Source organism: Lepidochelys olivacea (assembly GCF_965140295.1).
Source record: "Lepidochelys olivacea isolate rLepOli2 genome assembly, chromosome: 3".
Lineage (NCBI taxonomy): Eukaryota > Metazoa > Chordata > Testudines > Cheloniidae > Lepidochelys > Lepidochelys olivacea.
Genome location: NC_140413.1, coordinates 208,294,803 through 208,308,898, shown reverse-complemented (window position 1 = coordinate 208,308,898; position 14,096 = coordinate 208,294,803). Strand labels below are relative to the sequence as shown.

The window sequence follows — 14,096 nt, the reverse complement described above, 5'->3', positions numbered from 1 at the left end:
AGCTAATTGTGAGAGTAGCTTTTTTAATTTTAAGGGAATAAAAATAAAACAAATTGACTTACCTTTATGTCTCTGTGCATTTTTCCTTTACTATGAAGATAATATAATCCCTGCAGTTTAAGAACAAGGTCTTTAGTTAAAGAAAATACTTACACCATTATTTAGCCTTAAACATTTTTCATTTTACAGAAAATTATTTACTAGATTAAAAGAATAAGGTTTAGGATACAATTCAGTGATTTACTGAAGTTAATAAATACTGTTTTGGCTGGTTGTGATATGAGAATGAAACTCTAGATTTTAACAATCATACATTCAAACTGTACTTATCCAGCAGCAGCCAACTTAGAGATAGGACAAAGAACGAACAGGGGAAAAGATCAGTAAATAAATATAAAGAGCACCACATTCATACCAGGAACACAAGGAGAGTGAGAATATTGTCCTGGGCATGTAGAGTGCCATTTCTGTTGTGCAACATTTAGATATTTCTAAAGTATCTATCACTGCTTTATCTCAGTGTCCACTAGTTATACACCTATTGTATAGATCATGTGCTTAGATACAGATTTTCAATTAACCCCCAAGTGTATAGAGCCTTTGTGCCCAATGCAGAAGCTCAACTCTGGTCTATTTATCAAACTTAGTGGAATTTCTGTAGGGGGCATTTTAGGTGCTTCCTCCAGGATCTGACACATGGAATGAGTTAATATCCAAGAACGGATGGTGCACTCCAGTCAATCATGGTCCTTGTTGAACCAAAAAACATAATACTGAACATCCATAAGGGAAATTGTATGACTACAATCATGGCATTCCTGAATTCAGTGAACCAGCTTTCTTCGTCCATATTTGAAATGATAAAGAATACAAAATTGGAGAGCATCAACTGCACATAAGACTAAGTTCAGCTAAAGGCTCTGAGAGAACTGTAGCTAAAAATACTCATGTCTAAACACCACCGAGCAGAGAAGCTGCTTGGGGCTGACCCACAGTGCCTCAGCAATGCATCCAGACTTGAACATCAAAAGGTGGTGGGATGAACGGGAAGAAATTGATCCTGATGACAACGCAGGCTACTGAGAGCACACCAGCTTCAGCGTTCCACTCTCTGCACTGTATTCAGTGAGTAGCCAGAATCAAGTACAAGGTTCCAAAATCCTCTGAGATTGGCTGCAGTTGAACTGTCTCACTCTTGGCAGTTACGAACTCTTATAATGGCTACATTTCTCCAGAACTCAAGACAGAAACACTTAAGTGTGGGACAGAGACCTACTTTGGCAAGTGGACCAAGACTACAGAACTCATGGTTGGAAAAAACTGGGACTACTGTGAATATTACCATCTTCATATTCAAAAATAAGCCCCACTTCTTTGAAATAGCCTTCATACAGTGATAAAAGCAAACCACTGACTGGTGGAGGACAAAAAGATAGGGATTGTCTAAGATTTGTTAGCTGCTCAGATGATGAGCATGGCATAAATACCTAGACAGATAGGAGCACTAGCAAGGATATGCTTTTGGGAGGTGTTTTTCCCTTTTTTGTCAGCTCATCAATAGCCTGAATGCAATTTAGCTGGAGAGCTAGTCAGTGCTCCCGACTGGAACTCCTTAAATCGACCATGAGAGAAAAGAACAGATCATTGGGGCACCAAAGGGAATCTAGGTTCCTGAGCATGGTTGGCATGCAACACAACCAGCTGGAACCAGCAATTCAGATTTTTGAAATGAGAATTCCCACCATGTGTGCATGCAAGGACCTGGACCCAAACGTGGGAATGAGTATCTTTGGAGAAATAGGTATTTTCTTATAGAAATACAGCTGACATCAGCTTCAACAGTTTTACTAATAGCCCCTAGATTTAAATGTCTTGGGGCTGTTGCAGAACTGGGTCAACAATTCGCTCACTTCCAACACTGATCTAAAAGAACGCAAGGCCAAGGCTTCAGAAACCAGATGCCTAAAGGTAGACCCTTAAAAGTCCGTATTTAGGCACCTAAGTGAACAGATTTCCAAAAGTGATGACTACACAGCCCCTCCTGCTGATTTCAATGGGAGCTGCTGGGAAGCACTTGTGAAATAAATTCCCTTTTTTAAGATTCCTAAACATGGACTTGTAGCCTAACTTTAGGCACCCCACGGTGAAATTCTGGCCCCACTGAAGGCGGTGGCAAAACTTCTATCAACTTCAATGGGACCTCGATTTCCCACCTTGGTTTTGGAGGCCTTGGACTAAGCCTGTTGACTTATAGAGAGTGATACAAGATACATTTTCCTCAGACTTTTGATTGATGAGGATGACTGAACTATAAATTTTGCTTATTTTAAACATATTAGAACCTATGAATGTTATATTTTGTCAAAATATTGTAGTTTTAATATCATACATGCATTAAGGGACAATTTCATAATCTACAAAAACATTCATTCATAAAACATTCCAATAATGTGTGTGTGAGGTACTTCATTTATTTTTCCAAAGCAATAAAGACACACTAAAGGAGAACATGTTATTTTCTCAAACAATCAAAAATTAATAACCCCAAAAATCTCATCCTATATAGCTAAAGAAATGCCCCATTTGAGAGAGATCTCAAGACTCTCAGACTAGAAGAATAAAATGGAATCAAAGTTTCCCCAAAACAATAACTAAATGCAAGAGACCACACACTGTTGCCTGGAGTTTTCTAAACAAAGAAATATGTATCCTGTAAATAAACTAAGACATATGGGTATATTTTCTAAGAAAAGACCAATAACTCATTTACATATCCAAAACTGAGTTTTCAAATTCTCTACTGATCTATGGTATAAATCAAATATCTTATTTAATGCAATTATGCACACATGGACAAATGCATATGTAGTTGCTTCATTTTGAATTCAAATTTAACAGCTTCTCCCAGTCTTCAATCTTCCACTGCCAATTTCATGACTACAGGAAAGATGAAAGGTCCTAACCTCCTTTTAAACAGCTCTGCAATAACTTGAACCAGATGACAGAATAATTCTACATTTTGTGAAGGCTATTATACAGGATCTTCTCTTTAGCAAAAGATAGAGTAACTACAAAAGAAAAAGGACACTAAACTTTCTAAACTACTACATGCCACAAGGGGCACAGCAATGGTTCCCTCAACCCACCCAGCAATATTGTTAACCTACCCAACTATACTCAGCCCAGCAGAAGCAACTGTCCTATCTCGGGGCCTCTCCTTCTGCCCCTCCACCCCCAAGAACATGATACAGTTCTGTGGCGACCTAAAATCCTATTTTCGACGTCTCCGACTCAAGGAATATTTCCAACATACCTCTGAACAACATACTAATCCACAGAGACCTCCCTACCAACACTACAAAAAGAAGGATTCTAGGTGGACTCCTCCTGAAGGTCGAAACAGCAGATTGAACTTCTACATAGAGTGCTTCCGCCGACGTGCACGGGCTGAAATTGTGGAAAAGCAGCATCACTTGCCCCATAACCTCAGCCATGCGGAACACAATGCCATCCACAGCCTCAGAAACAACTCTGACATCATAATCAAAAAGGCTGACAAAGGAGGTGCTGTTGTCATCATGAATAGGTCGGAATATGAACAAGAGGCTGCTCGACAGCTCTCCAACACCACTTTCTACAAGCCATTACCTTCTGATCCCACTGAGAGTTACCAAAAGAAACTACAGCATTTGCTCAAGAAACTCCCTGAAAAAGCACAAGATCAAATCCGCACAGACACACCCCTGGAACCCCGACCTGGGATATTCCATCTACTACCCAAGATCCATAAACCTGGAAATCCTGGGTGCCCCATCATCTCAGGCATTGGCACACTGACAGCAGGATTGTCTGGCTATGTAGACTCCTTCCTCAGGCCTTACGCTACCAGCACTCCCAGCTACCTTCGAGACACCACTGACTTCCTGAGGAAACTACAATCCATCGGTGATCTTCCTGATAACACCATCCTGCCCACTATGGATGTAGAAGCCCTCTACACCAACATTCCACACAAAGATGGACTACAAGCCGTCAAGAACACTATCCCCGATAATGTCACAGCTAACCTGGTGGCTGAACTTTGTGACTTTGTCCTTACCCATAACTATTTTACATTTGGGGACAATGTATACCTTCAGATCAGCGGCACTGCTATGGGTACCCGCATGGCCCCACAGTATGCCAACATTTTTATGGTTGACTTAGAACAACGCTTCCTCAGCTCTCGTCCCCTAACACCCCTACTCTACTTGCGCTATATTGATGACATCTTCATCATCTGGACCCATGGAAAAGAAGCCCTTGAGGAATTCCACCATGATTTCAACAATTTCCATCCCACCATCAACCTCAGCCTGGTCCAGTTCACACAAGAGATCCACTTCCTGGACACTACAGTGCTAATAAACAATGGTCACATAAACACCACCCTATACCGGAAACCTACTGACCGCTATTCCTACCTACACGCCTCCACCTTTCACCCCGACCACACCACACGATCCATCGTCTACAGCCAAGCTCTGCGATACAACCGCATTTGCTCCAACCCCTCAGACAGAGACAAACACCTACAAGAGCTCTATCAAGCATTCTTACAACTACAATACCAACCTGCGGAAGTGAAGAAACAGACTGATAGAGCCAGAAGAGTTCCCAGAAGTCACCTACTACAGGACAGGCCTAACAAAGAAAATTAAAGAACGCCACTAGCCGTCACCTTCAGCCCCCAATTAAAACCCCTCCAACACATTATTAAGGATCTACAACCTATCCTGAAGGATGACCCAACACTCTCACAAATCTTGGGAGACAGGCCAGTCCTTGCCTACAGACAGCCCCCCAACCTGAAGCAAATACTCACCAGCAACCACATACCACACAACAGAACCACTAACCCAGGAACCTATCCTTGCAACAAAGCCCGTTGCCAACTGTGCCCACATATCTATTCAGGAGACACCATCACAGGGCCTAATCACATCAGCCACACTATCAGAGGCTCGTTCACCTGCACATCCACCAATGTGATATATGCCATCATGTGCCAGCAATGCCCCTCTGCCATGTTCATTGGTCAAACTGGACAGTCTCTACGTAAAAGAATAAATGGACACAAATCAGATGTCAAGAATTATAACATTCATAAACCAGTCGGAAAACACTTCAATCTCTCTGGTCACGCAATCACAGACATGAAAGTTGCAATTCTTCAACAAAAAAACTTCAAATCCAGACTCCAGCGAGAAACTGTTGAATTGGAATTCATTTGCAAATTGGATACAATTAACTTAGGCTTGAATAGAGACTGGGAGTGGCTAAGTCATTATGCAAGGTAACCTATTTCCCCTTGTTTTTTCCTAAACCCCTCCCTCCCTCCCCCCCCCCCCCGATGTTCTTGTTAAACCCTGGATTTGTGCTGGAAATGGCCCACCTTGATTATCATACACATTATAAGGAGAGTGGTCACTTTAGATAAGCTATTGCCAGCAGGAGAGTGGGGTGGGGGAAGGTATTTTTTCATGCTTTGTGTGTATAAAAGAAGATCTTCTACACTTTCCACAGTATGCATCCGATGAAGTGAGCTGTAGCTCACGAAAGCTTATGCTCAAATAAATTGGTTAGTCTCTAAGGTGCCACAAGTACTCCTTTTCTTTTTGCGAATACAGACTAACACGGCTGTTACTCTGAAACTTGGTATTAACATGATTCTTCCAGATGATCAGATGTTTTTAGTCCTTTTATTTTTCCCAGAAGATTAAATTATGTACAAATTAGAATGTTCGCTACCTGTAGTGTTTCTCTGCTAACATAGGCAATCTGCTGTTCTGAAAGTGGTCCAGTCACTGCAAGAAAGAAAATATACTTTTTAATTTTTTTTTTTAAACACAAAAATTGTTTAATTTTTTCCTGGTGTTGTGATTCGCACAAGTTCAGCAGACACACACAGAAGCACTAGTCTATGTTCTGTGGCTCCAGTTGTACCATTTTTACCCTGAAACTAAATGATTCTAAAAAAGAATAGCAACCCTCCTCACAAACTTTTCGAATTTGACGAAGTAAACAGAAGAAATATAGATGGAGGCTGGGATTTCTCAAAGGAGATTAAGAGAGTTAGGTGCTCACGTCCCACTGAAATCTATTAGAAGCTGGGTGCTTAACTTGCTTAGGCTCCTTTGAAACTCCCAATCTTCACACAAAACACACCACCTTGCAATATGAAACTTGAGAACAAATCTAAATCGGTCTTCCCTTTCCTGAGGATCTTCAAATAAAATAGGACTTACATTTTGGAAGCATGGAGTTCTGGAATCAGGTAAATCTGGATAACTAAATGACACGAATGCATGGATATTTTGAGAAATATAATTACCAGGGAACTAGAGTATACGGAAATCCTTTGGTGTTACCTCTTAGGGTACACCTACATTGCAACAGAAAAACAGCGACGCCAAGTCTCAGAGCCGAGGTCAACAGACTTGGGCTCACAGGGTTCAAGCTGCCAGGCTACAAATTTTAGTGTAGATGTTTGGGTTTGGGCTGGAGCTTGGGCTCTGATATCCATCCCCACGGGCTTACAGGTCTAGAGACAGTTGACCCAGGCCAGACGCGGCCGTGCCACAGGTCTTTTATGAAAGCGTAGCCATACCCCGCAGGGCGCAGTCTAAGGGGCTGTTTAATTGCAGTGTAAATGTTTGGGTGTGGGTGGGAGCCCAGCCTCAGACCGCACAAGCGGGTAGAGTCCCAGAGTCCAGGCTCCAGCCCAAGCCCAAACGTCTACACTGCAGCTGAACAGTTCCTTAGCTCGAGTCCCATGGGCCCAAGTCAGCGGACATGAGTCAGCAGTGGGTGTTTAATTGTAGTGTAGACATAGCCTAAGGATTTAATTGTTGAGGCCTGAGGTCTGATTGGACTGAGACATGGCTTGGAAATTAGTTAAACGAGTACAGAGTCTTCCACTCTAAATAGCAGGGTTGAAGCCAAAATCAGTAGTTACAGGAAAGCATTACTACAGGACATCTGTTCAACCCACTTATGTGAAATAAGCTCATTTCCTAGTGAGCAGGTCTTCCACATCACAAAAATTATCACAGTTGACGCTCTTATCAATGTTAGCAGAAATGCCAAGGACAGAGTTGGCCACTCAGATAACTTCTTGGGTCATTATAATGATCAGAGCATGTAAAATGATCCTTCAGTTTGATTACTGTTATGAGATAAACCTGAAGGTATGTATGCTGTTTTACTTTTCCAGTGCAGAAGATGATACTACTGGCTGGGAAGTTGTGGGATAAATATGAAATTAAAGAATTAGAGTTAGCTTAAGTTTGATTAGTATCTGTGTGTTGTAAAGAAAGGCCTTGACTAGCAAGTAGAAGACAGGCCTTGAAAATAATGAGTTATAAGGCCAGAAGGAATGCAGTAGGGAGGATGCCAGGTTCAAAGATTAACTAACGAGATAAGGGAAATTTTTCTAAAAAGAAGGCTTCTGACTGACAGGGGTGACTGCAGATGGTTTTAAATAAGACAAAAAGAATCTGTCTTAAAGGGATCCAGCATAAACCATCCCAGCCCGCATACCAGTGTTAAACCCTATGTGAACCCAGGTGCAATGGAAAAACTGGTCAACAAGGAGGGGAAGAAAGGCCTTGGGAAGATAGGAGGTTGTAAGTCTTATCTGGATTAAGACTGAAAAATAAGGGTGGACTGTCTCTAACTGGATTTTAGCTGAAGACAGTAATTGGCAATGACACCACTTGTCTGTTAAAGGGTATAAAAAAGTAAACTCTTACAGGGTTCATTGCTAGAAACTGTCTGACCAAGTTGGAGCAGACCAATATAGGTCTATGCACCTCTCGGTGTAGCCTGTTTGTAAGTATCTTGATCAAGTACTTATCAATGTTCTATTACCGTTTGGATGTAGTAAATTGCTTATTATTTAGGCGTTGTAAGCATGTTTAGAGCAGTTACATAAATACCCATTTGACCTTTGGATTTAATAAAGGAATTTATGGTTAAACTAGTGTCGTGGTAATAGCTGGCATAAATAATAATTCCAACAGAAGTCTTTGTAATTTAGATATTGGTGGCTTGAAGGTTCCTAGGGTGGATCTTTATCTGGAAAGATTGTTTCAGGGCTGCAATTAAATCCCCGTTTGCTACCTCGAATATTGTCCCTTTCATGCAGGTCCCAGTGCCAGAGTGATAAAATCCTTGTTCTTATATTTCCATTATCCTAACATTTTTCAAAGCCTTTTCTAACATAAATATGTATTTCTATCAACTAATGTATTCTTGCCATTGTGTGATAGATAGGGCTGTAAGAAAATTACGGGCTGCAATTTTGCTGCAGAAACTACAACTTTTACCTTTTACAGTTATCACAAATTTCAGTGGTATTGTGACCCTGTGTGCCAGATTGCACCACTCACTTATATTTGCCCCAGCCTCCCCGCCATCATGCTTGCCTTTGAGAGCCAACCAGGACATGAGTCATCTCTTCTGTGCTGCTGCTCTACTTTGGAAGGTAGTGTTTATGCCTTGAACCACAGCTTTAACAAACTGTGGCCACAATTTTTGAACAAAAAAAAAAAAATCAACTTTTTTACAGCCTTAGCGATAGATTTAACTAATGTAATGCAAATAAAGCTAGCAATTAACATTCCACATTCAGCTAAGACCCTTTTTAACTGGGCTGTACTCTTGTCCAACAGTGCAACCTTTCACTTTTGCAACAATACATGATGTTTTCAGAGGATTGCTCATTTCACTGTTACCTTATCATTCGCCTCCCAACTCCTAAGTGTTTTGCCCAACTGTTGCATCTAATCTTAAACCATGTTTTGTAAACTGTTTGGATCAGGGATTATCTTTGTATTTTGCATCTTTACAGCACCCAGCATGAAGCCCTGATTCCTGTTTAGACCCTCTAAGCACTACTCTAATACAAATATCAATGTACATAACAACCTATCTATGCAAGCAACACCATTCATGATGATAGGTCCAATATACAAGCTATATACAGGTAATAATGTGTAATATAGTAAAGCCAAGCTCATACGAACTTGGAAGAAAAGTGGATATGCTAAAATTGCATGACTGGAAGCATGTTCATTTTATTTTTTACATTAGAAATATTGTAAAATTAAAGACAAACAAGGGAGCAGTATATCAAAACACACAAGTTATCTCTCTCTTACCAGCACAGTCCTTCTTTAAAAATATGTAGTTAATTTTGTTTGTTTTGTTTTGGCAAACTGGTACTTTTCTAATATATAAACTGCTATTTGTCCTTAAACAAGTTAAAATTGTCATTAAATGGTTATAATATATCCTAAGACATAAGTAAACAATGTTCACCATTTAAAAACTTTCATTTTTAACCCTGTAAATACTGTAACTATACATTGGTCTAACAAGTTATATTTAGCTTTCACAGATGCGCAGTGATGGCTTACCATGATAAATGTCCTGTAGAGAACCACCTCCACAAAACTCCATGCAAATCCATAGCTTATCTCGCCTAAAAAGTAAAAGCATTCATTAGCCTTCCATATTTACAACTTGGACTATTACAGATAATTCAAAAGTCTTAAACATTAGGCAACAGAATATAACAAGCCTACATATTATGCAGGTAAAAATGAAAACAGAAAGTATCTATGCTATATGATACTAAAAATATGCACTTAAAACAAACATCCAAGAACTTCATATTAATGCAATAAATTGGGGGAACAATAAGAATGAAGCATGTGTGTGCGTGCTTTAAAATGCCTAAGAATGGACTACCAAGGGAAATTTACTTCCTACTCAATGGCTAATTTGCTTTCTGTAGTAACAGTTGAGAGAATGCAAACACTGGGTTACTACCACTCCCTCAATCTGACTGGCAGGATAACGGCTTACCACAGCCCAAGGATTTTCCCTCTCTAAAAACCAGAAGAATGGAATGATCAACTAGTTCTCACAAAGGCTTGCTTTACAGAAGACACATTTGGAGAAAATTTGAATACTAAAACAGAGCTTCATTTTTTAAAAAATTTTTCCACTGATAATGTAATTTTTTAAAAATTTATAAAAATTACTTTTAGAAGTGTTGTGGAAGATACAGGTCTAATATGGTGCACTTCAGAAACATGTAACGTCCACCACAACACTATCAGAAATGAAAGATAAAAAGAATATGATCTTCAGTGAATGACAATTTAAAATGCAGAGAAATGCTCTTTTCTCTATCTATAAAACTGACTGAATCAAATGAACCTGAGGATAAAAAGAGGCTATAAAAATGTGATTCATCCTATCCTAAGAGCCATAACTGACTGAGTGGGTTCATCCCACACAGAGTACAAGAATTGTTTATAAGTGTGTTCAGTACACCAACTAGAATTAGTTCCTGAGTTGTTGCTAAACCAGTGCCAGCTCTAGTTAAGGCCGTAGGCTTTAGCTAAGAACTGACAAACTCACAGTGGAAACCAAAGGAGCTCACCTGTATGTTAATTTTGTTCAAAATAGATATTATTCTTATAATAATGTATTTAATGTTTAGACTCTATGAAATGCTTGTAAATTGCTACATGCATTAATCTCACTTGTAATGTCTGTATTCCATGCTATAAAGAAATATGCAAGTTTTGCTTTAAAACTTTGAAAATGTTTGCTCTGAACTTGTGAACCCAAGCACGGGATCAAGGACCTCTCCTCCCCCTGCCCATTAAGGAGGTCTATCAAGATTAAACAGGCCATTAAGAAACATGACAATACTAAGGATTGCTGAATGATCCAACAACACTTTAGAAATGCTATGTGCAATGGAGCTCCTCCCACAGACCAGAAGGCCAAATGTAAAAGATTAAACAGGGTTACAAGGAAATTTGTCATCTCTTCGCTGTTTGCACTCTCACAGGACCAGAGACAATAAACTAAAGCAGAGATCCCCAGGGGTTACCCCTGGGTCCTCCCTGAAAGACATTTTGACTTGACCGATTACTACATCTCTGTCATCTTTACGAATTATACACGGTAACTCATTTGTGTATATATGCTTGGTTGCTTTAACCTATAAATAACTAATTTCTTTTTCCTCATTAATAAACCTTTAGATAGTTTATTACAGGATTGGCTACCAGTGTTCTTTGGTGTAAGATCTAGGGTACCAACTGATCTGGGGTAAGTATTTGTCTCTTGTCAACCTGAATAGTGTGTGATTTTTGGTGTAATTGGCCATTTATCACTGAGTCCAGATTGCTTGGGTGACAAGATAGACAGGAGAGCCCACGGGGTCTGTCTGTGACTCCATGTTAAGATTAGTACAGTGATCCAGGAGTTCATACTTGTTACTGAGTTGGCGAAATCTAATTGTAGAACATACCATCAGTTTGGGGTGTCTGCACTGTTTTTGACAGTCTGCTCTGAGGTAGGCACTCATGGTCATGAGTCTCTCCAGTGTGACAGTTACATTTTCTAGATAGGTCTGTCTTAAATACTATAGCAGAGATTAATAAAATGACAAACATGAGGACAAGGAGAGAGGATAGACTTGTGACAACATACTAACTTTCAGTTTCCTGACTGAAAAAGTCAAGGATAAAACACTTCCAAAAATCAAATCAGAAGAAAATATTCAAACACTGAAATTGATCTTCTCCTTTCATTTTGGTGCTAAGCCTCTCTATTCCAACCTTCCCTTCCTACATCCTTTTCTAAGCCACCCTCAACCTCTAACAGTTTCTCTTGCCTTCTCCTGCACAGGACTCTCACCCTTTCTTTTGACAAATTACAAGATCGTCTGCCCACTCTACCTTCTCACAGGTAGTTTGTCTGGCAGCAGCTCCCAACAGCTAAATATATTCCCAGACAAAATGTTTTGTTAAAATGGAGTTAAAGGTTGAAAGTAAACCACAGTAATTTAAGGATTAAAAATCAGCCTTACAAGAATGCTGTAATTTTTTTTTTTAAAGGCCCACAAGCAACAGAAACCCAAATTCATAGTTAAGGTTTTTATATTTATTTATTTGGAAGTATGGACAACATTCACAGTTAAAACACCCCAACAATCTTAACTCTGTCTTTAGGGTGATGCTTGTCTTCTTTGGCCCTTTCATACCTAAGAACATAAAGAACGGCCATACTGGGTCAGACCAATGGTCCATCTAGCCCAGTACCCTGTCTTCTGACAGCACCCAATGCCAGGTGCTTCAGAGGGAATGAACAGAACAGTTAATCGTCAAGTGATCCACCCCCTGCCATCCATTTCCAGCTTCTGGCAAACAGAGGCTAGGGACACTTCAGAGTATGGTTTTGCATCCCTGTCCATCCTGGCTAATTGATGGACCTATCCTCCATGACCTTATCTAGTTCTTTTTTGAATCTTGTTATAGTCTTGGCCTTCACAACATCTTCTGGCAAAGAGTTCCACAGGTTGCCTGTGCACTGTGTGAAAAAAAAATGCTACCTTTTGTTAGTTTTAACCCACTGCCTATACCTAGGATATGATGATGAAACCCTCATCCATCAGATCAAGAGTTTGCAGGGTCAGGCTCCTACATGTACTCTCTTTAGGGAGAGTGAGGCAGTGTACAGAACATTCATGAGGGACACATAAAATCCTCAAAATTAAATAAAAAATAGTAATGCAATGTTGTAGCCACACTGTTCCCAGGATATTAGAAGCACAAGGTGGGTGAAGTAATATCTTTGACTGCACCAATCAAAGATATTAGCTCACCCACCTTGTCTCTCTTTAATAAGATAGTAATGCCATTTTATTGTTAAGCTTTAAAGTCTGTTTCTAGCCATGCAGGGGCAGGAGATAACAGACTTTAAACTCATGACCATTTTAGATACCAAAAAAATTTTTTTAAATCTGCCATTAGTGAGAGAGTAAAGTTTGTCTATATTGGACAGCAGGCAGCATATACACATGCTGTTGTAATATACACACATCAAAATTGAATTAAGCAAACATTTAGAAACAACTATATTAAAGTACCGACACGATTTTCTATCCAGTTTTATAAATGTACAACATCATTTCTAGCATGGCCTTTTCATTACAACTAACAAATAGGCATTCCTTTACCTGCATCATAATCAACCCCTTTTTATAACTGTATTTGTAATTTCAAAAGTTTGCCCTGACCATTTATGTTTTGGAAAACTTACATATACAAAAACAGCATAAGAAAAAAGTTACACTTCAAAAGTCTTGTTTAGAGAAAAAAACCAACGATGCGGCCACCCCCGCATAGGTGGTTAAAAATGTTAATATGAACGTAAGAGGCCAATTATCGCATCTGGAGGGAGGGCCAGGTCCAATTAAAGGGCCAGGTCTTAGCTGGAGTAGGAGCTGGTCAGTTTCTATGGGCTTGTCTACCCTTCAAATGCTGCAGTGAAGCCGCTGCACCTGCACCCCAGTAGTGAAGACACTAGCTACGCCGACAGGAGGGCTTCTCCTGCCAATGTAGGTCATCCGTTCCTGAGAGGCAGTAGCTGCTAGGTCAATGGGAGAATTTTAGAGTCGATCTAGCACTGTCTACATTGGAGGTTAGGTCGGTTTAACTGCGTCGCTCAGTAGTGTGGATTTTTCACACCCCTGAGCAATGTAGTTATACTGACCTTATTTCCTAGTGCAGACCAGGCCTATAAAGAGAGGAATTCCAAATGAGAAGGACGCTGGGTCTCTCTCAATCTCTGGGCAGTAAAGAGGAGAGGAGGGTGTTTATACCCTGATGGGAGACAGCAGCAGAAATGAGACTCCTGAACCAGGCCCCAGAAAAGGCCATCTGACAGGCAGATGGCCTTTTAAGGGGGTGGGAGGGGGGGAGGCAACACCCTGGAGTGGAGGATCCAGATTGGGGCAAGACTCCAAGGAGGTAACCCCTGACAGCCTTCTGCAGAACAGACAGCTGGGGAGGCCTCAGGATGGATTAAATGATCAAGCACAGGCAAGAGGCAGAAACTTCTTTTGGTGCAACTTGTTGTGCTTTAGACTGCAGTGAAAAGACTGCAAAGCGAAGTCCTGGGGCCACTACTCTGGCAGAAGAGCGGAATGGAAGGGGAGCACACCATATTGCTGACCAGTGCCAAGA

At 40.4% G+C, this 14,096-nt stretch overlaps 1 protein-coding gene across 4 annotated transcripts in view; it reads right to left on the bottom strand.

Annotated features, from left to right (window-relative positions):
- MAP4K3 (mitogen-activated protein kinase kinase kinase kinase 3) overlaps positions 1 to 14,096 on the bottom strand; it is a 136,028-nt gene that overhangs the window by 93,190 nt on the left and 28,742 nt on the right. For all 4 annotated transcript variants that reach the window (XM_084622281.1, XM_084622282.1, XM_084622283.1 and 1 more), the window contains exons 4-6: positions 9,462 to 9,526; positions 5,791 to 5,846; positions 63 to 110 (exon numbers count right to left, since the gene is read on the bottom strand). In XM_084622281.1, coding sequence (XP_084478407.1) covers positions 63 to 110; positions 5,791 to 5,846; positions 9,462 to 9,526 — 169 coding nt within the window. The remainder of the gene's footprint in view (positions 1 to 62; positions 111 to 5,790; positions 5,847 to 9,461; positions 9,527 to 14,096) is intronic.